The 24,719-nt window shown below is 48.2% G+C and overlaps 1 protein-coding gene across 1 annotated transcript in view; it reads left to right on the top strand.

Annotated features, from left to right (window-relative positions):
• The window catches only part of VWF (von Willebrand factor), a 137,783-nt gene extending 118,371 nt beyond the window's left edge, over window positions 1-19,412 (top strand). The window contains exons 43-52 of the mRNA XM_042945594.1: window positions 1,394-1,543; window positions 5,843-5,953; window positions 6,853-7,033; window positions 7,746-7,786; window positions 8,294-8,410; window positions 14,937-15,035; window positions 15,712-15,840; window positions 16,360-16,399; window positions 18,561-18,658; window positions 19,090-19,412. Of these exons, the coding sequence (XP_042801528.1) occupies window positions 1,394-1,543; window positions 5,843-5,953; window positions 6,853-7,033; window positions 7,746-7,786; window positions 8,294-8,410; window positions 14,937-15,035; window positions 15,712-15,840; window positions 16,360-16,399; window positions 18,561-18,658; window positions 19,090-19,278 (1,155 nt within the window). The 3' untranslated portion in view covers window positions 19,279-19,412. The remainder of the gene's footprint in view (window positions 1-1,393; window positions 1,544-5,842; window positions 5,954-6,852; window positions 7,034-7,745; window positions 7,787-8,293; window positions 8,411-14,936; window positions 15,036-15,711; window positions 15,841-16,359; window positions 16,400-18,560; window positions 18,659-19,089) is intronic.
• The last annotated feature ends 5,307 nt before the right edge of the window (window positions 19,413-24,719 follow it).

The following is a 24,719-nucleotide window of genomic DNA, read 5'->3' as shown; positions in this document are numbered from 1 at the left end:
CCTATCAGGGATATATGGTCAGAATACTGGGTTTTAAAGTTATTTGAAATAATTATTTCCCTTGTGTGATTTTCCCACTGCTCTAGTGGAAATATCTAGTTAATCAGATATTTCAGCGTGTTTTCCATTTTTAGGGGTTGCATTTACTTCCTTTTTTTTTTTTTAACATTTATTTATTTTTGAGACAGAGAGAGACAGAGCATGAATGGGGGAGGGTCAGAGAGAGAGGGAGACACAGAATCTGAAACAGGCTCCAGGCTCTGAGCGGTCAGCACAGAGCCTGATGCGGGGCTTGAACTCACAGACCTTGAGATCATGACCTGAGCCGAAGTCAGACGCTTAACTGACCAAGCCACCCAGGCGCCCCTGCATTTACTTCCTTTTTGGTTTGCTATTTTGTTATACGAAATACCATGGCAGAGTAACATATTTACTAATAATGCTGTAACAAATAGCCTTGAGCACCTGTCATTTTGTATTTTGGGCATTGCATCTTTTGAGATAGATTCCTGGAAGTGAATTTTTGGGTGGTAACATTTTCCAGCAGGCTTCTTGATAGAAGAATCAGGGGTTCCATTCCGTAAGTTCATTATACACAAGCTGGAAGACAGAGTAGCTAAAGGACAAGGGCTTATAAATACTTGTACGGTTATGTATGAATGAGGGTGGAGACCTGTTCATGGCTTCAAAGGGAAGACTTGGGATTAATGTCAAAACTGTCATTAAATGTCATGATTCCTTAGTGCCTCATTCCTACAGAGTAAAGTCTGAGTACTGTGTAGCATGTACATCCCAGGCTTTACATATTCTGATACCAATCTACCTTTGTAATTTCATTTCCCACATCCCTTCTGTAGCCTATAGTTCTTCCGAGCAGGATCCCTCGTCTCTCAAACGTATTCCCATTCTCTGTGCCTCCTTGTTATGTGCGGGCCTCAAGGGAATACCCATTCATAGCCTCCACTCACCTCCAGTCCACTCCTGATGGGAACAGAGGACTATGTGCGGATGGGTGCTAAGTCCAACGACTTTACTAGGTCTGAGGATTAGGGAACAGTTTTCTGCGCAACATGGGAGGGAATGAAATGCAGTTAAGGCAGTGATAAAACTGGATTAAGGCAGCCAGTGAGTTATTTCTGAGCCTGTGGTCCAAGAAGGACCCATCAGGGGCCCCTCCCAGGGTATGCCAGCCATGGCTCTCTAAGACTGGTGGGCAGGGAAGGGAAGAGGAAACGTACTTGATAAACATCCCTCCAGGTGGGCAGAGACCATGTTGGCTTTATATATTGCTGTTTTTAGCACCTACGGCACCTTCCAATATATAGCAGGTGCTTACTAACCTCTTGTTTGAACGAATGGAACGAGCTTGCTCACAGAAGCCTTGTGTCTGCAGGTGTGTGTCCACCGAGGCACCATCTACCCTGTGGGCCAGTTCTGGGAGGAGGGCTGTGATGTGTGCACCTGCACCGACATGGAAGATGCTGTGATGGGTCTGCGCGTGGCCCAGTGCTCCCAGAAGCCCTGTGAGGACAACTGCCGGTCGGTAAGGGGCGCAGAGGGGCTGGGCATTGCCAGGAGCAATCAGGGTGGGAGGTAGGGGCGGGGGGATCCCAGAAAGGAGCAAGAAAACCCCTTTACTAATTGGACAGAGGACCCAATTCATAGGCTGAGCTGAGCCCATCAGTTTTCTTTCTGAGAAGTTAATCTATGGAAAACAAACACTGAATAAGTCAGATTAGACAGGGATGAACCCTGGACCTACAGAGCCATGTTGAGCTGCAGCCAGACTCAATAAAGACACGTGCAATCAAAATTTATGAGAAAGCAAAACTTCCTCCCAGAGGCAGCCTGTGGGCAATGAGGAGCTGGAACTGATGGGCAGAGAGAAGCAGAGACGGGGGCTCATGGGACAAATGGAGAGAAACACTGTATGACCACTGTGCCTGCTTTCATCTCCTGCGTTTCATTTCTGAGAGATTCCCTGCCTTTCCCATAAACCTGCTTTCATTTTAGCTAGCTTGAGTGGCTTCTGTTCTTTGCAGTCAAAACCCCCTGCTGATACACAAAACATATTGGGTGCTGGTTTTATCAAAATGACCTCTAAGCAGCACTCTCTTACTTTACTTTAAAAATTTTTTTTATTTTATTTTCAAGAGCAAGAGAGACAGAGCATGAGCAAGGGAGGGCAGAGAGAGAGAGGGAGACACAGAATCTGAAGCAGGCTCCAGGCTCTGAGATTATCCGTGTAGAGCCCGACGCAGGGCCTGAACTCATGAACCACAAGATCATGACCTGAGCCAAAGTCGGACGCTCAACCGACTGAGCCACCTGGGCGCCCCAGCAGCACTCTCTTGCAGGTTGTTTCCATCCCCTTTCATGGCCTGTGGGAGGAGATGGAGACTGATGGGTTTCCAAAACTTAGCGTTCCCAGTGGACACACCTGGATACCACCGCATCATCCTCTCCCAAGGGTGCCTCGCAGCTCCGCTCCTCCTCAGTACCAGCAAGGCAGGTAGAGGCAGACAGACTGAGGAAACTCTCCCACTTTGGGATTCGCACTTGGGTCCTCCCTTCCATCATCAAACCACGCACTTCCAAACCAGCATCAAGAGCATTAGCCTCATTGCTGTTGTGAAGACAAGCACAGGATATATGCACTTGTCTGCTTTTTTGTCATCATCATCTCCAGATAACATTAAAGGGATGATGATGATGATGATGATAATGGCCCTAAACCAGAATTTTACCCACAATTCTCCCTGCACAACCATTGCTCCCTTTTTTCTAGGGTCTGACCAGTCTTAACTGGCAAGAATAGAGTGCCCCACAACACACAGGAGCCTTAGGGGCCGGCTACTGCAAGAAGAATTAAAAACTGAATTGGGACAGCAGTGATCATGTTTTCTGTACTGCAAATTATAAATGTGGTCTGAAAAATCAGCAATCTGTGTAGACACATTATGGGACAATGAAACTGGGAGCACCTCCAGAATCAGACTAAATTGTGGCTTTAGGAGCTGTGTTCTGAGGGACTAAATACAATGCATTATATTTTATTTACCCTCATGATTCTCCTCCAGAAGGAAGAAGAGGTAGGGTTGTTCTTACCACTTGCCAGATAGGAAGCAGGGGGCTAGTACAAGGAATGAAGTTGCAGGTAGTTTACAGCCCTTTGAAGCCAGTAGAGTGTCCTGACTCCTGGCCTGCGTCGCTGTTAGGCCAGTATCTTGGCAACACCAGCGATGCAAGAGCCAGTTCGATCCAGCAAAGAGACAAAGCACCGGAACTCCAGGCCTCCCACCTCCCATTTTAGCTATGGCAATTGTGCTTCAAGGGTTGGGCTGTTAGGGGTGCCTGGGTGGCTCAGTCAGTTAAACATCCAGCTCTTGATTTTGGCTCTGGTCATAATCTCAGGGTTTGTGAGTTGGAGCCCAATGTCAGGCTCGTGCGCTCGCGCGCGCGTGCGCTCCCTCTCTCAAAATAAATAAATAAAAACTTAAAAAGAAAGGATTGGGATGCTAAATAAATTGGGAATTTACTTTCAGGGACATATCTGTCTTCAGATTGGGTGGATAGTAGATGCACTTAATTCCATTCTTTTTTTTTTTTTTTTTTTTAATTTAAATTCAAGTCAGTTAACATACAGTGTAGTCTTGGTGTCAGGAGTAGAACCCAGTGATTCATCTCTTACATATGATACCCAGTGCTTATCCCCAAAAGTGCCCTTCTTAGTGCCCATTACCCAGAAAACAAATAACCAGTGAAGAAATGGGCAGAAGACGTGAATAGACATTTTTCCAAAGAAGACATCCAGATACACATGAAAAGATACTCGACATCACTCATCATCAGGGAGATACAAATCAAAACCACAAAGAGATACTGCCTGACACCTGTCAGAATGGCTAACATTAACGACTCAGGAAACAACAGATGTTGGCGAGGATGCAGAGAAAGGGGAACTTTTGCACTGATGGTGGGAATGCTAACTGGTGCAGCCACTTGGAAAACAGTATGGAGGTTCCTCAAAAAATTAGTTCCATTCTTTTTTTATACTTTAAAAAAATGTTTATTTTTGAGTGAGAGAGACGAGCATGAGTGGCGGAGGGGCAGAGAGAGAGAGAGAGAGAGAGAGGAGACACAGAATTCAAAGCAGGCTCCAGGCTGTCGGCACAGAGCCCAACATGGGGCCCAAACCCACCAACTATGAGATCATGACCGGAGCCGAAGTAGGATGCTTAACTGACTAAGCCACCCAGGTGCCCCAAATTAGTTTCATTCTTAGTTGGGGAACCAGTGCAAACAGGCTGGAGAAGAGTAAGAAGAAGGGTGTGAGATGTACCTTTTGAGCAGATATAAGCCATAGGATTCGGAGGAGTATGGGAAAAGAAGGAGAGATGACATATATAGGCTGAACCCCAGTTGCTCAGCAAGAAATGGGGATGTTGGAGGTGTGGTGGGAATCTTAGAAAGATGGCAGCCAGGAAATTTGGTGGCATGGTGCAAGAAGGGGGTGGGGTTTTGAGAACAAGGCCTCTGGTCTGGGAGTCAGCTAACATACTGATGACCACGTTTGCAGGTGAGGAGGGCAGCAGCAAACAGGAAGATTATGCAAATCCACATGACTCAGCACTCTGAGGGAGGCACACAAGAGTGACTTGAGTCCCTAAAGGGATTAATGACTGTCTTCTGTGCTCCCTTGAGGCTTTGTTTCTTTCACAGCACTTTGTGTATTCTGCTTGTAGTGGATGGTGTCTAGATTGTATCGCCCTAATTTGTTGGCTCCTCCAGAGTATCTAGTACGTCATAGATGCCCCGTGAACGTCTAGAATCCCAGCTGATAAAGGACTGGGGACAGCTCCGTGGGCACTGCTATGACGCAGGTGGGGATGTAAGTAGGTCCTGTGCAGATGGTGTAAAGTTGAGCCAAGTCTCTGGAGTGCCCGAGTTCCCCCAGAGAGAGGCACCGGCGTTGTGTGCATTTTCTGACTTGGCCCTGCTCATCATGAGTGTGCCTGTGGAGCAGAGCAGGCTGGGCATCCACACCCACCCTGGACAGCTGCTGTCATTCCTTGTCTTTCAAGGACAGAGCTCCAAAATGAAGCGTGGTCCTGGGTTCTCTTTCCTTGGCTCCCGGGACAAACACACGTATCGGTGATTTGCCTGTTCTTTGTATATGGCTTTGGAGTTTCAGAAGATTTCAGTCCAAGTTCCTAATGCTTTGGCCATTAAGATGTGCTGGCAGACTGCAGGACACTGGTCTCCCTGGAGAGACACTGGTCTCTCCTTTCTGGGAAAGGTCAATCTGTGCACTTTCTTATCTTACTGGGCCCCATAAGCTGCTAGGTAATATCAAGCAATGGCCAGGGGAAACCCAACTCTGTATGTTGGTGAGAGTTCTTGGGATCAATGTGCTCGTCTTGTATAGGTAATTATCTCTGTTACAGCGGAGACTAGATCCCAGGCATCCTGACCATTCCCTCCAGTAAATGAGGGGCCCTGGAGTTGGCCATGATAAAGATCAGGCCAGGTGGCTGCTGCTGAGTGGATTTTGGACTGTCTTTAATACTCCTGTGGACTGCATCTTGGTTTGAAATTGGAAGCTTTCAGAGGGCATGGTTATGTATCTTCAGCTGGTATAAGACCTAGCTTAGTGACTCAGTGGTTGGTGCCTCTTACCCACTTCTTAGCATGATCCTGAGGCTGTGGATGACAGAGATGAATATGTTCACTCCAACTGGTCTGTAAATCCCCAGGGCTCAGTGCACATACAGAATAGATAAGAGCACCTGTGTTTTTGCTGCTGGGCTGTCCTTACTCGCTGTTCTTTGTATTTTTCCAGGGCTTCACTTATGTCCTCCATGAAGACGAGTGCTGTGGAAGGTGTTTGCCAACTGCCTGTGAAGTGGTGACTGGTTCACTGCGGGGGGACTTCCAGTCTCACTGGAGGAATGTAGGTCTGGGGCCCAGGCTGGTAGTGCCTTACCAGCTTGGTTGTCCATTCTGTGGTCCAGTGCTGAATTCTCCGCCTTTTGGTTTCCCCATAGGGAGTTGCATCTGGCTGTGGTATTATCCAGATGTCGGCTGGGATTACTTTCCCCTTAGGAATAGTTGAGATTGCCTTAGACTTCCCATTTGGTGGATTTGGGGAGAGGCCCAGTTCCTTCCCTAAGAGTTCTGTGAACTCCTTGGGGATTCGTGTCCTCCTGTTTACCTGGGGATCTGAGGTCAGCTTCCCCCAAGTGGTTGGTATGGGATGGCCTCACCATCCTGCATGTGTTGTGGGCCCTCCAAAGCTCCACAGGCTATAAGTACTGTTCTGCCACGAGTCGGGCCACTCATCTACAGGCCTGGAAGCCCCAGGGACAGATTGCTGGGCTGTAGGGGCCATATGCTAGCATCCCTAGTCTCTTGCTTTCTCCCTGTAGGAGTAAGTAGGAAGTAGCTCCTGGCTAGGAAATGAGTGGAGTTTCCCTTTCACATCCCCTCTGAGTCAACCCATGCTGCTGCTTCTTGGTCAGAGTGCCCTAGAGCCTCTGAGCTCAGCTCACATCCAGGGCTGAGGGTGGAGGAGAGTGTCCCCAGGCTTCCCTAAGGGGCTCACTCAGTGCTGAAGACTGTGTCTGTAGAACACATGGCTCTGAGCTAGGATCTTAGGATGACTTTGACCTAGACTTATTGAAAGACGTGGGATGAGCCCCATTCACTCCCTCTGTGGGCCTTACCCTGTGGGTGGGATTTACATATTAAGCTGGGGCTCACCCCCAGAGCCCAGATCCACTCCCTGAGAGAACAGCACACCCCACTGGGCCCTCAGCCCAACCTTGCTCAAGTCTAATGTTCTAACCACAGGTTGGCTCTCACTGGGCCTCCCCTGACAACCCCTGCCTCATCAATGAGTGTGTCCGAGTGAAGGAAGAGGTCTTTGTGCAACAGAGAAATGTCTCCTGCCCCCAGCTGGACATCCCTACCTGCCCTGTGGGCTTCCAGCTGAGTTGTAAGGCGTCAGAGTGTTGCCCCACCTGTCACTGCGGTAAGGCGTGCGTCCAGGGGCCCCACCTCCAAGCCTCTCTTTCCATTAAGGACTCCTGAATTCTTTGTCTTTTCAGCAACTCGGGGAAATGGGCAGGATCAAACTCCTCGTATCTGTTCGTAATGCTTTTGTGGGAAAGCAAATACGATGAGAGAAATATTATAGTTTCCTAAAGGTCATCACTGTGCCCAGTGGTAGATTTATATCATTCCACCTCCATTTATTTGCCCGTGTGTGTTAGTAGTGGTAGAGCTGCCAAACCCAGGCTTCTCAAGCATCCGCTGTATTGCCTCTGCTGGGGAAAGGTGTTCCAACTTCCCACCCCCAACTCCACCAACAAACAAAATAGCATCTCTCTCTACCACCTGCTCTGAATTCTTTGTGTGGTTTGAGCTTGGGACTTAAAGTTTCCAGAGTAGAGTTTCATTCTTTCAGAAGCCCAGGTGCCCTCCCACTCACACTTAAAGTGTGAACCATTTAAAAAGGTTGTCCCCTTGAGGCTGAGGAGGGAGAGGATCTTCTTACTGTGGGCGGCGTGGTAGGACACAGGCAGCCTGCCCTTCCTCTGCAGGCCTGAGAGGAGTAAGGCTACTGTGGGACCCACAGCGCCTGGGGTGGGGTGGTGAGAGGGACTGCAGATGGAGGAGAGGGGCGCAGATGGGGAGGAGAAGACCCTGAGGGGATCAACCCTGCACCTTTCTCTCTCCCCCAGAGCCACTGGAGGCCTGCATGCTCAATGGCACCATCATTGGGGTGAGCCTTCTTCACCAGGGCAAGTTGTATGGGTGCCATGGGAAGGATGGGCAGCTCAGTCATTTGAAGTGGAAATAAAAGGAAGCAGGGAGTCCTATCCCCCACTTTCCATTGCTTCCAGGGCTTCCAGGGCATCCGGCTGCCAGGCTCCCGCCATCTTGCTGACTCTGTAGGGCCTCACCTTCCGGCCCCCACTCGGGCTCCTGAGCATCTCTTCTGTGTGCAGAGAAGTGCTCTGATGGCATCACACACATTTCAATCCATCTCCCTCTCTCACTGCTCAGGCTCACTTTCTGGCATAAAATCTCTGACTTACCGTCACCATACTTGAGGTGGAAGGCAGGAATGGAGTGGGTCCCTGGACCCAGGAGGAGCATCAGGGCGATGGCTCATCTTGTGTAGGCAGCCGGGCCCCCTCTCCTAAGGCAGATAGCTGAAGTGAATGGGAGGGTCAGGGGCGGGGGGTCGGTGTGCTGGGGAGCCTGATCCTGGTGCCTCTGGTTTCAGCCCGGGAAAAGTCTGATGATTGACGTGTGCACGACCTGCCACTGCACCATCCAGGTGGGGCCCGTCTCTGGATTCAAGCTGGAGTGCAGGAAGACCACCTGTGAGGCCTGCCCCCTGGTAAGAGGGCTGTCAGGCTCCGGGCGATGGCCTGGGTACTTGTGGGACCCAAGCAATGGGACCTTACTGGAGTCTGTATATAAAGCTTTTGTTATTTTCTGACTATGGACAATATTTGACAACTATAATGAAGAGTCTAGTTTTGGAAATTTAAGCAAACACAATATTTGCAAGACTTATGATGCCATATTTACAGTTCTTTATTATTTTTTTACACAACATTTTAAGAAGCCATCATTGCCATTCTTTGAAAACATTAAAAATTATTCAACAGTTATCAGACACTAAATGAAAAATTCTATACAGTATTCCTTAAAACGGATGTACGTCATCCTGTACCTTCATTATTGGGCATAATTGGCTGAAAATATTGGGCATAATTGGCTGAAAATATTTCACCCTGTTTCTGCCAGGTCACAATGACTATGCACACTCTGAATCCCTCCGAGGGTGGATTCTGAGAAGTGGAATCATTTCTTGTTAGCCAGATGAAAACCGGCATTTCCTTGTCTTCACTGTGACCCAGCCCCACCTCACGGATCTAGACCTAATGCTTCTTCCTCAAACTGCCATCTGTGCTGGGGGCTCCTGCTTTGTTCAAAAACACAGTGAGTCAGATGAGCTTCTTGTGAGCCAGAGGCACAGAATAGAGTAATAGCACTTTCAGGCAGTGCAAGTGGAAGGCTTCCTCCCTCAACTGTGCAAGGGAGCAGGCAGGCTCTGGGGTGAGGCCAGGGAGGAAGGAGTCCTTCCTGTGAGGAGGAGTGTGGCCAGCCAGAGCAGGAGGAAACATCAGGAGGGTAGAGATGAAGGACGCTGGAGCAGGTCCCGTATACAGAGTGTTCTCCATCTGTAGAACCGTTCTTCATGGCCCTTGGCACAGAGTTATACTCTCAGTAGGGGCTTAGTAAAATCTATGTGGAGCGAATGAGTCTATAGGAGACACAGCTATTTTTTTAAAAATATTTTTATTTATTTTTGAGAGAGATAGAGCACGAGCGGGGGAGGGGCACGAGCAGAGAGAGGGACACATAGAATCTGAAGCAGGCTCCAGGCTCTGAACTGTCAGCACAGTGCCTGATGCGGGGCTCGAACTTGTGAACCGCGAGATCACGGCCTGAGCTGAAGTCAGACGCTTAATTGAGCCACCCAGGCGCCCTGAGACACAGCTATATCTGATAGAATGATTCAGAGAACATTCCTGCCTCAATGAGGATGAAGCTAACGAGGCACATATTTTTGCTTTTTGTTGCTGTTGTTAAATCCTAGTTGCTTGTCTAAGGTTTTGGGTGGTGTGTGTATGTATGTACGTGTAACAGCTCCCCTGGAACACATCTGGGCTTGAATAGGGAATTAAATAATGCTGCACGGAGTTTGTGGCATCTCTTCCACCTTGGATGTCCACTGACCTACAAATCGGCGCAGCAAGAGGTCCACACCAGTGCGGTCTTGAAGCAGTGCTTCCTAGAGGGGGAGCTACTAACTCCCTAACAGCGCCCTCTAGTGGCCAGAAGGTGGTACAGTAAAGTCTCTACATAGAAATCCAGCAGTGGAATCAATCCAGTCTAGATACATATGTTTCAGTATTCTTAAATCCATGGCCCCTTTTGGTACTCTTCCTCCTTTCCTCCCAAATCCTAATATCCCCCATGGCAGTGTACCCACTTCCTCCCTGTTGAGAACTTCTAGATTAGTCCTCCTTCTACGTGTCTCTCAACCTTTGCTGAAAACTGCCTCAGTTGTCCCCTTTCTACCTCAGCATCCTTAACTGATCTTGCCACATGCCTCTGCCATGAAGGTCAGAGAGGTCTCCTGAGGGTGGGGAGCTGTGGTCAATAAAGTTTAGGTAGGTGTGCTTGAACTGCCTACATCAGACTCAAGTGTTAGTGTCACTGGAGATGTGAGTCCATTTCCTCCCCGGGAAGGGCGGTGCTCATACCTTAAGGAGACCTGCAGAGGGTGGTTTGTGCTAGTGGATAGTAGACATGAAACTTGACAGGTGAAGGCCTGACGGAAGCATGAGGAAGAGAGGTCACCCTGACATGGAACACTGAGAAGGCTGTTGGAGGGGCACGACCATGAGCTGACCTTGAGCAGTGAGTTGAATGTAGAATAGAGGACCTTCCAGGGAGGGGAATGGGGACCAGACTGGCAGATAGAAGTAAGAGTTAGAAGAGGTAAGACTAGAAGGCTTTGAGCAGCCAATGCAATTTATGGAAAGTGCTATGGGACACAGGCAGGGCAATGTTAGGGGCATGAGTGGGCAGGGGCAGGACTTGTGGCTGCTCAGACCTACACAACTAGATTCTGGCTGGTGGGAACTTGGCTGGCAGGCAGAGGAGGCAGTTGCTTCTGATTGGATGTTCTGGGGAAAGCCCATTCAGCACTGCCCTTCTGTGTGTGTGTGTGTGTGTGTGTGTGTGTGTGTGTGCATGTGTGGATGCATGGCATGTGCCTGCCTATGGAACACACAGTACTGCCTGGCATGGCCAGGAAGCCTTGCAGGGCTTGGACAAGCCCTGTTACCTGGTGCAGCTGTATTATGCCTTACAGGACAGGGGACATGCAGAAGGTCTGTTTCCTTGTTTACTCCTGTAAGTGGGTCCTTTCAGGCTCCCTGTGCACCTCCCTCCCTTGTTCCCAACTCCAAAATCATTGCCCCTCTCCTAGTACCTTCCACCCTCTCCTCCTTTTCTTCCTGTTCTTTGTCCTACCATAACACCCTCTGTTTTGTCCTGTTCTTAGCTCAGTTGTGCCCTCTGCCTCTCTGGTGTGTGGGTTTTGTCTCCACCGCCCCGTCCCTTCACTTAGCAGTCCCCTCCTCCCTTTGTCCCCTGCCTACTCATTTCTCCTGTAAAGATTTTGTCCATTTTCCTCTCCTTGGGCCTGCTGAGCAGAGCGTGTTTCCTAGTCTCTTCTCTAACACTCAATGAAAAGAAAAACACCCAAATCTATGCTCCCACGAAATCCTGCCTAATTTAAGCCCTGTTTAATCTCCTCCTTCTGACTCTAACCACCCACACTCACTCATACTGTTTATTCTCTTTCTTCCTGTTCCTTTACCTTGGTCCTACACCTTTAAGGTATTGTATGCTTCTGAAAACGCAGTTTAAAGCTTACAGTAAACCACAAACTGATGCCCTCAGACTCCAGCGGTGTCTTTCCCAGTGTGGAAGACTGTGTGGCATGGGCCCAGTAGCTCTGATGCTGTGCTGAGCTCTATACTCACTGGCTTTCTGCACGGCCTGATCCCTGATGACACACTGAGTTCAGAAGCTTGGTTTATGAGTAGCAAATTGCTTAAATTCATTCTGAGCAGGCTTAGCGACTCCTAACCTTGCCTGCTGATAGGGGCATTGAGCCCATGTGCAGTGCACAAGGGGGCATTGCAGAGAAGCCCGTGTTTTCTGTCTGAGGCTCCAAGCTGACTGGCTAGAGATTCATATGAGGAAAACCTCGGGGCCCAAATGAATGAATCTCTAAGTGGTTATCACTAAATGAGGCAAAATGAGAAAAAGACTGAAAAAGAATGACATTGTGGTTGGTTTCTCATATAAATCAAGTTATTCTTTAAAAATATTGTGAGATTATGTTCTTCCTTTGTTTTTTTTTTTTTTTTTTTGAGTGGTGGGTAGCATTAAGAGAGCTTTAATTTTGATGCAGTGATGAAGCAGCTGATGGTAGCTTTTTGATTTTTGTTTTATTAACATTGTTGAGAATACTCTTACTTTGCAAGATAAAAAGTGGTTGCCCTATGTTGACTGCTAAATCTGGGGGCATTTTTGCAAAGACTGTGAAATCCTGCTGTCTGGAAGCTGCTGCTTTTTCCAATGCAGATATAATGAAGGGCTGTCACTTAAAGCCACTGTCAAGGAGTTCCCAGCTCAACTTGTCTCAGTGAGTGTAGGAGGCCTACTAAGGGCCAGGTGCTGGGATACAATGACACACAGCATAAACTGAGTTTGGAATTCACATGCTTCTCAGGGAGAACAAATAAAATTTTCAGATTGTGTTAAGTGTTATGGAGAGTGTGTGCATATGTTGCATGTTGTATCCTCTCTGAGGATTGATATTTGAAATGATTACTAAAGGATGAGAAAGAGCTAGTCATACAAAATTTGGGGAAGAACATTCCAGGGAGAGGGAATAGCATACACAAAGACTCTCAAGTGAGGAGGTTGGCATGTTCATGGTCCTAGGAGATGCACAGGGGTAGATTGTTAAAAGCAAGGGGATGGTGGTAGAAGATAAGGTCAGAAAATTAGGAAGGAGCCATGTGGGGCCTTGTAGAACATGCTAAGAAGATTGGGTTTTATTCTAAATGCAATGGGAAGCCATAGAAAGTCTTATTTTTTCCAGGGGGGGGGGGGATAGTTTACCTAAAATAAAATGCACAGATATAAAGTATATAGTTTGATGAGGTTTGGTAAATGGACAAGCCTGTGTAACCACTAAACTAGTAGTCGAGGAAGTGCAACTAAAAGGCCAATAGGGGAGAGAAAATGAAATTCTAAATAAACAACTTGATTAAACCAAAATACTATGGAAAAAAAAAAAACATGGAACAAATAATAGAGAAGACAAAAAATAAAATGAATAATATAATGGTAGATTTAAACCCAGCCATATCAATAATTTCGTTACTGAAATTATTGTAAATGGGCAAAACAAAATCCTGATAACAAATGGAGATTGTCGGGCTTGGATAAAAAAGCAAGACTCAATCAGTATACTGTTTATAAGAGATGCGCTTTCAGTTTATTTATTTATTATTATTATTTTTTAAAGTAAGCTCTATATCCAACATAGGGGTTGAACTCATGACCCCCAGATCAAGAGTCATATTCTCCACCGACTGGGCCAGCCAGGTGCCCCAAGATGTGTTTCCTATTTAAAGAGATGAAGAGATTGAAAAGAAAAGGATGAAAAAAGATATGCCAGCCAATGCTAAGAATAAGATAGCTAAGATGGATATATTAATACCAAAATAGGCTATAAAATGAGGAATGTTACCAAAAATAAAGAAGATTCTTTCATAATTATAAAAGAGTAGATTCATCATGAAGACATAAGAATCCTAGATGTGTATGTATCTGGTAGCAGAGTTTCCAATACATGAAGCAAAAACGGACAGAACTAGAGGGAGAAATAGGCTTGTCTACAAACTTATTTTGTAATTTTAATGTTTTTTCAGCAATTTATAGGATAAGTAGGAAAAAATCAGTAACGATATAGAAGATTTGGAAAACAGTATCCACCAACTCGACCTAATTGAAAACAATAGACTACTCTATTTTCAAACTGCAGGGCACACATACTTCTCTAATGCACATGGAATTTTCAGTTATTTGGATCAAATTCTGGACCATTAAAAGGTCAATACATGTCAAGATTTTGATATCATTTAGGGTATATTCTAAGACCACAATTTAAATTAGCTTGAAATTAGTAACAAAAAGGTATTGAGAAACATGCCTCCTCCCCATATTTGGAAATTAAATAAAATACTTTAAAATAATCCATGAACCAAAGAAGAAATCACAAGTGAAGACAGAAAATATTTTGCTAGAGATAATAGCAGTTGCTCTAGAGATTCCAATATGCACCCTTGACTTACCATAGTCTACTTTGATCTGATAATATACATTTTGTGTATGATGTACTCTCCCCCCTATACTTTGCGCTATTGTTGTCACATAGTTTACTTCTATGTGAGAGATAAATTCACAAGATGTTATTGGTTTTGCCATCCAGTGCTTTTAACAGTTGTTTACAAATATTTTGTCAACAATTGATGATCTACAGAGGGCCAGTCTGATATAAGCTGCTCTGCCATCACTAGAACCACAACTCCATGGATGGTTTTTAAGCAGGAGAGTGAAAGTCATTCTGGCAGATGTGTGGAGATTTACAGTGCAGGGTCAAGAGTGGAGGTAGGAAGACCAATTAAGTCTATTACCAGAGTCTAGTGGTAGATGATGATGGCTTGGACTAGGTGATGACAGAGGACACTGGTCATGACAAGCAGAGGATGAGTTAGAGAGGCATTTTGGGCAAGATTCAGTGATGAGTGGGGGGTTGAGAAAAAGGTGTAAGTCAAGGGTGACTCCCCAATTTCTGATTTGGGCAACTGGGTAGTGAAGCCATTTATCAAGGTAAGGTGAGGCAGGAGAAGGACGAAATTTGGGACAAAAATCAAGTTGCATTTTGTATATGAGTCTTGAGAAGACAGTAAGATAAACAACTGTCAGGCGAACAATTGAATTTGTAAGTCTGGAGCTCAGGGGAGAGGTCTGATTTAATAGGTGTGGCCGCTAGCACTTGAGCAAGAGGTGCGTATGTGGAGGGAAGGAATGCCATCTAGAGAACAGAGAACTGACAAAGGTTAGCTAAGAGGTGGCTGTTGACTTTCTGAACTCCTGGTAAAACTGCTGGATGGGAGAGATGAGAAGCTGGAAAAGTAAGCCTCCTTATGATTGGGGTGCTCTGGGAGGTTCACGAAGGCTGGCTTTTCTCCTGGGTACAGGGTTACAAGGAAGAGAAGAACCAAGATGAATGCTGTGGCAGATGTCTGCCTGTGGCTTGCACCATCCAGCTAAGAGGAGGCCAGACCATGATGTTGAAGGTAGGAGCAACTTGAACTCAGGAGTTTCCCCTCAAGTCACCACTGGGTTTCCTACTTGGAGATCTCCTCTCCAAGAAAGAGGGACTACGTTTGCATCAATACTGGCTTCCCACCTATTTCTGATTTTATAGAGAAAAGATGGATAGTCCATAGAAGGTATAGAATTTTTCTCTCTGATTTAGCAAATTTTTCATTCTTATTGACATGAGTGTCCTTGGCGTGAGGCCCATGATTTGGAGTTGGTTGATCTCTAAGATTTCTTCCAGCCTATTGTCTGTAAGGCTAGACGGGCAATCAGGTGTGAAACAAACTGATCCATGAAGACGGGAATTCGTTGCTAGGGCTTGGAGGTGGTGCCCTGGTTCATCTCTGGTTCTGTTGTTGATTTGCTAGTTTACCCTCACTACCTTTTAATGTTTTTAAGCTTCTAGGTGGTCAGAAGAGTTTAGCAATTCTCTGCATTGATGCAGCCCTATTCACAGTAAATAAGTTGTAATACTGGGGCTCGTCTCATATGCTCTGGGTGTGGAGACTATAGATATTGTCTCATTCTTGTTCCGTAGTCCTCCAATCTGTTTCAACAACTTCAAGGTGTCAAGGTCATGGTTTGAAGTGTCTTTGCAACACAAACACTGCCTTTGGATTTGCTCTACCCATTTCCCCTCTTTCCTTTCAGCGTGATGAGACACTCCAGGATGGCTGTGATAGTCACTTCTGCAAGGTCAATGAGAGAGGAGAGTACATTTGGGAGAAGAGGGTCACAGGCTGCCCGCCCTTTGATGAACACAAGTGTCTGGCCGAGGGAGTGAGTAGCTGGAGCTCAGGCTCTGCTTTCCTCTTGACTGCCCCATCTTTGACTCTAAGAACAGAGTCCTCTGAACAGCATGCAGTCCCCACTGACATGATGTCCCAGTGTCCAAGGGAGACCCCTGACCCAGTTTAAAAAATCACTGAGGTTTCAAAATCAAAGCCTGTTGGAGAGATAAGACTCTCTGCACTATACGATGCTTTCATTAGATACCTTCTTCTTGGGGGAGCTTGTTTGATGGAGAGGTGAGAGATCAAATGATTTCTAGTCTCCCCTGAGAATGATGGTCCTGGTGAGCCAACTGGGAGAGAATCCAGAATACTCAGAGTTGTTACAGGCTGGTCAGGTGGGGGGAGGGGGGGGTCAGTCTGCTCACATTTGTGATGGCATTGCACAGTTTATGTCTAGAGACTGAAGCTCGGGGCTGAGTCCAAAACCAGGAATTGGCCTGGAGTGACCCGACAGCATCCACTGTGTACTATTTGTGCCTAATCTGGGAATTTGTTGTTTTCTTAGGGGAAAATCATGAAAATTCCAGGCACCTGCTGTGACACATGTAAGTACATGACCACTAGCTTGTCCCTTGAAATCCGTCAGACCAAGTCTAGGGACTATTCTTTGGAGGAAGCTTTATTCTGGAAAGATAATTCTTAATTATTGGCCAGTCGCTAGGTTCAGTTCTGCAGGAAACTGCCACCTTCCCTGAATGTTCTTAGACTGCCTCCTTCTCAGATCACCATTCAGACGCCTGTGAAGCAGTTTCTTCCTTTTTTCATCTGAACTCCTAACTATTACTCTCCTCTTATCTGCCTTTCCCCTCCCAGAGGTGTGGGTGGCTCATATCTTATTTTTCCCACCAGAGCTCCTGGAAGGCACCCTTGATCCATGATCTTGACAGAGCAGACACTCAATATACATCTATTCTTTGAGTGTCAGACAGCCACCTCCCAGAGAAAGAGAAGCCACCAGCTGGCTAACATCAGCTCCCCACCATATGCTGTGGGAGCCACAGAGAACACAGAATCTTCTCAAGGATTCACAAGACTGGTCTACATGTATTAACCTCCCCTTCTTCACTCTCGGCCGCTCTTGACCTTGCAGTTATGTCAGCCCATAGCTCACAGCAGCAGCTTTGGGGATGGACCCCTGCAAGGCTGCCTATCAGACAGCAATCTCCCCACACATTCTTGGGTTCATGAGCACAAGTAACATGCAGAATCCTAGTGTTAGTGCTGTGTTCTCTGAATATAGAATTACTTGCCTGTGCTAATGTTTTTTGGTTTTAGTTTAGTGTTTTGTTTTGTTTTGTTTTGTTGTTTTTGTTTTATTTTGGGTTCTTGGGCCCGTGTTCACTGTGTTCAGTATTGGGTAAAGAAAGAAAGAGTGAAAAGTGTGAATACCTTCCATGCTTGCTTGCTTGTTTGTTTGCTTGTTTATTTGTTTATTTATTTATTGAGAGAGAATATGAGCGGGGGGAGGATCAGAGGGAGAGGGAGAAATCCACCCAGTGTGGAGCCCAACTCTGGGCTCAATCTCTGACTGTGGTGATATCATGACCTGAGCAGAAATCAACAGTCGGATGCATAACCAACTGAGCCATCCTGGCACCCCAGTCATTCTCTTCTCGATGGCTCACTCTGACAGTCCCTGCCTTTGCCATAACCAGGTTGCAGATTGCAGAAACACACTCTGAAAGCAAGTCTTTCTATGATTCCTGTCTGCATAAGCTTAAGAATATGAAGTCAGGACACCATCAGAGAAGATGACTTCTCTCTGGGCACACTTTGCACAACGGAATTTGGTCAAGAGGCTGTTATTTGCAAAGCTAGCAGGGAGGTAACAAGAGGCCTTTGTTGGTCAGTACTTTTAGGAGGCAGAGACCCTTCATAAGGAGAGGGAGCCAGGCTCAGGATTTAAACCTACAGCAAAAGAATATAGTATGTTGGCCTAAATATGTTTTCCTTATTCATTCTTTTAATGTGGTTGGCAGGCTTTCGCTGTACAATGGAGTTATTTGGAAGTTGGGAGGCAGGCTAATATGTAGTTAGGGTTGATTTAGTTTGGGAGCCATTCAAGAATGGAAAACTCCCAGTGTGCAGATGGGGAATGGCGAGCTGGCATTCAATCTTAGAAATATTGGTGAGGACAAGTAAAGTTTCAGGTCTGAACGCCACTAATCCCTGCCATGCCAGAGAGCTGGAGACAGCTATTCCCAAAGGGAGGCCTCCAGGGCTCCCAGGCATCCTCTTAGCCCCTCGTGTGGCCATGACATTTGCCTTTCCTCTTTTCCAAAGGCAGAGACAGATAGATAATAATTATATTTATTGACTACTTCATTGCCCATTAGCTTCCGGATATAGTTATAAGCACAAGAAGACTGCTCCAGTCATTATAATTTTTAGAGTCTACAATTACATAGAAGCAAGTCTCATCCATCTACATCACCAAAGTGCAGTGAATCTAGGCTCCTCCTGTGGTTAAAATTGTACCATTAAGTGAGTTAAACCCAGCCATAACTATATCTCTAGATTGGAGGGCCAGGAGATTCTGAGGTAAACCAGGATAATTTAACTCCCCTCCTTGCAGCTGGCTTTGGTGATCTGGCCACTGTGAAACTGACCTATTTCCAGTAAAGTGAGGGAACTGGGCTGGAGAGTGTCCTACAGAATCCCAGCCAGGTCCCAGGTCCCAGGTCCCATTTCTCTCCTGTCCCGTAGGTGAGGAGACAGAATGCAAGGATATCACTGCCAGGCTGCAGTATGTCAAAGTGGGAAACTGTAAGTCTGAAGAGGAAGTGGACATTCATTACTGCGAGGTAAGGGGACCCTGACTTCAGTGAGGCCTAAGTGGGGAGGGGTGAGTCTTCTTGTTTGGACACATCTCTAGTAACCTATTAGAAGCACTGGAATACTCACAGGGAGGAGATGTGAGTGGAACCAGAAGCATATATTTTTAAGCAAATGTTGTATTGAAGTACCTGGGAACCTTTGACCCTAGAAGAAGAAAAAAACCAAAAACAACTGTAGTCAGATTCAAGTCCTCTAAAGAGAATGGAGAGTTATTTAAGGGGAGCTGGGCATTATGTTTCCTGATAGAATACGCATAGAAATTGCAGCTAGCGGGATTTGGATGTAATAGTACCATAAGGAGAGTGGATATGCCAGACTTTCCTGAGATCTACCTTTACAAAGCGCGCAGCAGGACTCTCCAGCATTGCAACTCTCGCCTCTCTCTGCCCCGTCACAGGGTAAATGTGCCAGCAAAGCCTTGTACTCCATCGACATGGAGGATGTGCAGGACCAGTGCTCCTGCTGCTCGCCCACTCGGACGGAGCCCATGCGGGTGCCCCTGCGCTGCACCAATGGCTCCCTCATCTACCATGAAGTCCTCAACGCCATGCAGTGCAAGTGCTCCCCCAGGAAGTGCAGCAAGTGAGGCTGCCTCCCTGGACGCCTCCTGCCGCCTGCCTCACTGGACCTGACTGGCCGGAGTGCTGCTCTGCCCTCTCTGTGCTCTGCTCTTGTGCCCTCCTGAGCCCACAATAAAGGCCAATCTCTCACCTTGCAAAAGGCTGATGGTTCAATGCGTCTTCTAGGCTGACATGACAGTGGTAGGCTGGGCCCGAGCCCTGAACCTGGTTCTGAGGGAGAGAGCACAGGCTCCATCTGAAAGCGCCCCAGCCCCAGGCACGGCCAATCTCTGGGACAAAGTGGTGTCTTTGCCTCTGTGGGGTGGGGAGGGCCTCTGCCCAGTGCCCTAAAGTAAAAGGGATTTGCTCAGCAACACTAGGGTCTCCAAGCTCTGGATCCAGGGGCTTCTGAGCAGAGCAGAGGGGTGGGCCCTGGAGCCAGGCTCTTGCCAAGACAGACATGGTTATTGGCAGTGTGGCTGACCTTGTGGTGAAGGAGCTTGAACAGGTGTGAAGGGGCTTTCTCTGAGCCCTTGGCTCTCTAAGGTCCTGTGTACCCTCAGGGGCCCCTGTGGGAGGGAGGGGTGCTGAGGACTGAGGGGGCTGGAAACAGTGTGCTGGCAGGTGCAGGAACAGGGTCCCATCCAGCATAGGCTGGGCCATGGCAGATGAACCCCAAGGCTTGGGGGCAGGCCTGGGTTCTACACATGGTCCTTGTTCTATTGCGTAGTCCCAAACAAGACCATTAGTGGTTCTCAGACTTCATTTCCTTGTCTGGAAAACAGGAATGTTAGTCTCACTCAAGGGATTGAGAGGGTAAAATATGGCTGAAAGTCTGGGGATAACTGTAAATTGCTCTATAATAATATAATAACCTAAGAAGTGACAAGAAAAAACATGGGAGGAAATCAAGTCTCAAAGCAGGGAATATGCGTCTCTATCATCAGTGGCAGAGAATTAGGGATTTACTTTATCCTGAGGGGTGAAAGAGCTGAGTTTCTTTTGGGCTGGATGCTGGAAGCCGAGGGTCTGTCTACTCCAGACATCTTTTAGTGGAAGGTGTAGATAACACCAAACTTCACTTGGTCCCCAAATCACTGTCTGGTAATGTCACTCTCAGGGAGAGATTGTCCCTCCTTAATATTTATGAAAAAGCTTTACATGAAGATGCTGGCAAGATGGTGGAGACTCTAGTTGGGGAGAGACTACCCATGAGAATGAAGGAAATGCCCTGGGTATGTGACAGGAATTTGGTGGAGAATTTTCACTCCAGATCCTTCTAACACAGGAGAGACTCTATTCACTTAAAGTGCTGGATGGTGGAGCTGGAAAGGATATGGGCATCATCTAATCCAGTGCCCCTCCCCTGCCCCTTTACAGGGAATAAAAGCAGCTCAGAGAACACCAGTGACTTGCCAAAGGTCACACAGCTGCTGGGGGGCAGGTCAGGTTCAGAACCCAGATGCCTTGACACCCAGGCAAGAACTTCCAGGCCATCCCACCAGAGCCACGCCATCCCTGTTGCTTACAGATTCAGTCCTTGCTGTCATGGGAAACATTGACTCCCACATTTATTTATTTATTAAAAAAGTTTTTTTTAATGTTTCTTTATTTCTGAGAGAGAGAGGGAGAGAGACAGAATCAGGGTCTGAGCTATCAGCATTGAGCCTGACACGGGACTCGAACCCAGGAACTGGGAGATCATGACCTGAGCTGAAGTCAGATGCTTAACCAACTGAGCCACCCAGCTGCCCCTGACTCCCATATTTCTAGGACTCAACTGCTTCCGATATTGTGGGGAATAACCTGGAGGGAAGATCCATTACAGGCAAATAGCATGGGTTGTGTTGAGCAGTTTTGGTGGGGAATTTAGTAAGAAGAGGAAAGGAAGAATGGATAGAAGGCTTATATAACTGCTGAATAATTCAAAGGTGGTCATCTGTCCATCCATCCCATCTCCAACTTTGAATAGCCTCTGAGGTCTCTGTAGGAAACCAGATCCAGGGGCAGGGAATTACTGTCTCTCTTCTTACTGATTCCCTAACACTCTACCTGGGGATGAGGTGTTATTGGAAGCATCGGCCACAGAGAAACTCAGCAGTTTCTCTGTGAGGTGACCTCCCCAGCATCAGGTGTCAATTTTCCAACTGCCTGTGCCTCCGTAGCCTGAACTTCTTTTCATATCTACAGATACAGCAGTTCACTACCAAGAAAAATGCCAAATCAGAAAAACTGTATGTTTGGATTAAAAAAAAAAAATGTCAGGAGCAAGGTAAAAAGGCTGCAAAAAGAGAAACCGGAAGTGGGGTGTGTCTTAGGAGTTTCCCTTTCTCGGCAGGTACTGTGGGGCAGGGCCTGCCTCTGGGGTCAGGGACTCTCTTACATACTCTCAGAGCAGATCAGAGTGTCCCCCAAGGGGAGACTTTTAGGTGGCGTCGCAAGGAGGGAGTATGCAGGGGCTGAGAAAGTGCTGGAGGGAGAGAAGAAGGGGAATGGATCTGTATAGAAAGGTTTCCAGTGCTCTTTGCATTGAGGAGACATGGGACAGGGTCCCTGGGAGTGAAAGGGGAGACAGGCATCGTTTGGGAGAAAGAAGCTGAATGGCAAAGTGTTGGGGCACGGACTCTGAGCAGGCTGCCTGCTTGGGGATCCAGGCAGACTCTTAGAGGCAAGTTGCTTTGACCTTTTACACTGTAGTCTCATCCCTGAGCCCAGCACACTAGCAGTAACTGCCTCATAGGGTTGTGTCATTATTAAATGATCTCCAGGGGTAAAGCTCTGAGAAGGGTGCCTGAGGATGAGGAGGTTCTGTATTAACATTAGCCTGACTATTCCTAGCGGCTAGTATAAAGCTCTGGATTGGGACATTTTGGTTCTCCTTCTGTGCTGCCCCTGACTCATTCTGTGTTGTCTGCTCCCCTCTGTCCTCTAGCAGCAGGTGGGGAGCAATCGCCACCAGCCTACCTTATCAGTGCAGGAGATAACCATTCTTCATGCTCAAGAATGAACAGCATACTTGACCTTAACATAACACCATTTCATTTGTCGGGTTCCTGGCATTAATGAACTTGTTTAGCTTCAGGGCATCTTGGAGGTGGAGATTCCATTATCCACACTGGCCCTTCAGAGGGCCCTCGCTTCTCAGTTCATCGCTGGGCACCAGAACCTGGCGGCAGAGATGGCGCTCCTCTCGTTCTCCGCTTCACAGTCTCCCTCCTCCCGCCTGTCCCAAGCTTCTTGGGGGGAGGCTCCCATTAAGACCGACCCCTCCTTCTGCCTCTTGCAGCCCCTCTTCCCGTCCTATCTCTTGTGCGCTACTCCCCTCCCTACTCCCGCCCCGTGGAGTCTAGGGAACGGTGGGGACAGCTGGTCGCCAGGGCGAGTGAGAGTGAAGGCAGCTGGGCGAGGGAGCCTCCCACCCCGACCCGGGCAGTGCCCCGGACCGGGCGGCGGGGCGGAATTGGAAACTAATCAGCCAGACGGTGCACGAGATAATCCGGCTGCACATTCACGCCCCAACCAGGTTAGGAGGCACCTCCCCCGGGTGGAGGAGAGCAGGCGGCCGTCTGCCCCGCGCGCCCCTCCGCTTCACGAACCCCAGCGCGGCCTGGGCTCGCCCCTACCTCGGGCGCGCTCCTTCCCCACGTGGCGCTCGTGGCGCCGGGGCGCCCGGGGCGCAGCCGGGAGCGCCCGCTCGAACCCTGGCGGCGCGGCGGGCGGCGCGGGGTGGGGGGGAGGGCAGGGGGAGGAGCGGGCGGGGGGCGGGCACGTCCGGGCGCCGCTGAGCTCGATGGAATTAGCCCCGCGGCGGAATAAACCGGTGCAGACGCCGGCGCCGCCGCGGGCCAGTCCGGGTTTCGCGTCCGGTGTGTCCGCACCATGGCCGCCCCCGGGCTGCGCGGTGAGTCTCCCCTGCCGGGGACCCTGGTCCCCGGCGTCCCGGCGAATGGTAGGAGGGAGAGGGGCTGGGAGTGACGGAGCCGGCATCCTAGCTCCTTGCCTTTGGGACTGGTGACCCCACGTGAACCTGGAGAGGGAGGTGCTGGAGACTGGTCCCTTTTCCGCCGGGGTAGGGGAGGCGAGGGACGCCTGAGCAATTTCCCACACTTATTATTACTATAATAATACTGGTGCAGCAGCTTTTTGGTGGTTGATTACCAATTCCTACCGGTGCGTTTTTGCCTCAACTCATGCGAGTCCTTGGATGTTTAGTTCAGGTTATGTGGGGCAAGCAGACAGCTGGGGTTTAATTCACCAGCAGTCTGCTGAGGACAGAGGTTCGAATTCATCCCCAGCGACTTTGACTTTGGCCTCCCTGGAGTGTTCTCACGGTTTCAGGACGACTCCTCCAACCCTAACCCAGACCTGAGCTCAGAAAGGGCATTTGCACCTCAGGGTGAAGGGAAACACAGGCACGCCTTTCCCGGGGACTTTTCTTAGAGGAAAAGCAAGTGGAGGTGGACTTTGTGGGAGGAGGACGTTATTCTGCCGCATCTCCCAAGTTATACTGAGCAGACACATGGGCAGGGTCCACCTTGCCTGGAAAGGGATTATGTTCTCGTGGTTCTTGAGAGAGGTGTGAAGTGGGGAGGTGCCCCCTCCATTGGCATGAATAGTGAACCAGAACTAGGCGTCGGTCCTAGTCCTGAGACCTCGGGAGCCGGTGTGGAGAGATATCTCGGGAACCACGTGGACCCCGGTCCAGGACCGAAGGCCCCATTGAGCAAGGTTAGATCTAAGCCCGAAGGCAAGTGGCAGGTGGAGGGAGGATCTTAGACAATGTAGGGGCTTTCCTAGAGGACTGTGGTACTCTGAGTCCCTCTGCTTGCCTGGACTTTGTTTTGTGATCCGACCTCAGAGCCCTGGCCCACCTAGCTGTCTGTCACCCTGTAGTGGCTGCTGGGCGTCCAAGGCCCTTTTACTCGCTGTGTCTTGCCATGCACCTGTCATTTTGGGAGGCAAAGTCCTAATATGGTCCTTTCCAGCAATCTCTAATGCCCTCTGAGTTGCCTGTATGTGGGGACCTGGGCCACTTTGCTGGCTGATTGAAGTGGTTGTGTGAGGGGTAGGGGTGGGTTCCAAACACCAGCCTCAGGTTCTGATCTGGTTTCCATGTGTACCTTCTCTGCCATCATCCATTGTGGGCCAGGGCTCCTGGACCAGAGTCATAGAGCCTATAGTGAAGCTTGTCTTTGATTTAATGAAGTGAGGACCCCATTTTCTGTAAATCCACCCTTCTGTGGACTCTTTGTGCTGGCTGAGAGAAACTTGTCCCACCCCATTTGTGGCGTTCCTAGAGCCCACGGAGAACAGAAATTTGGCTGCTAGACATGGATCCTGCCTCTGGTTACAAAATGGAATCAGTCTCTATTTGTGATCAGGTGGTTTAGGAAAGGCCTCTCTATGGAGATGAGTTTGAACAGAGATCGCATTCAATGAAGGAGCAAGACTTGCAAGATATCTGGAG

The sequence above is a fragment of the Panthera leo genome, chromosome B4 (assembly GCF_018350215.1).
Source record: "Panthera leo isolate Ple1 chromosome B4, P.leo_Ple1_pat1.1, whole genome shotgun sequence".
Lineage (NCBI taxonomy): Eukaryota > Metazoa > Chordata > Mammalia > Carnivora > Felidae > Panthera > Panthera leo.
The sequence above is the reverse complement of the archived record's forward strand: the minus strand, read 5'-3'. Positions and strand labels throughout refer to the sequence as shown.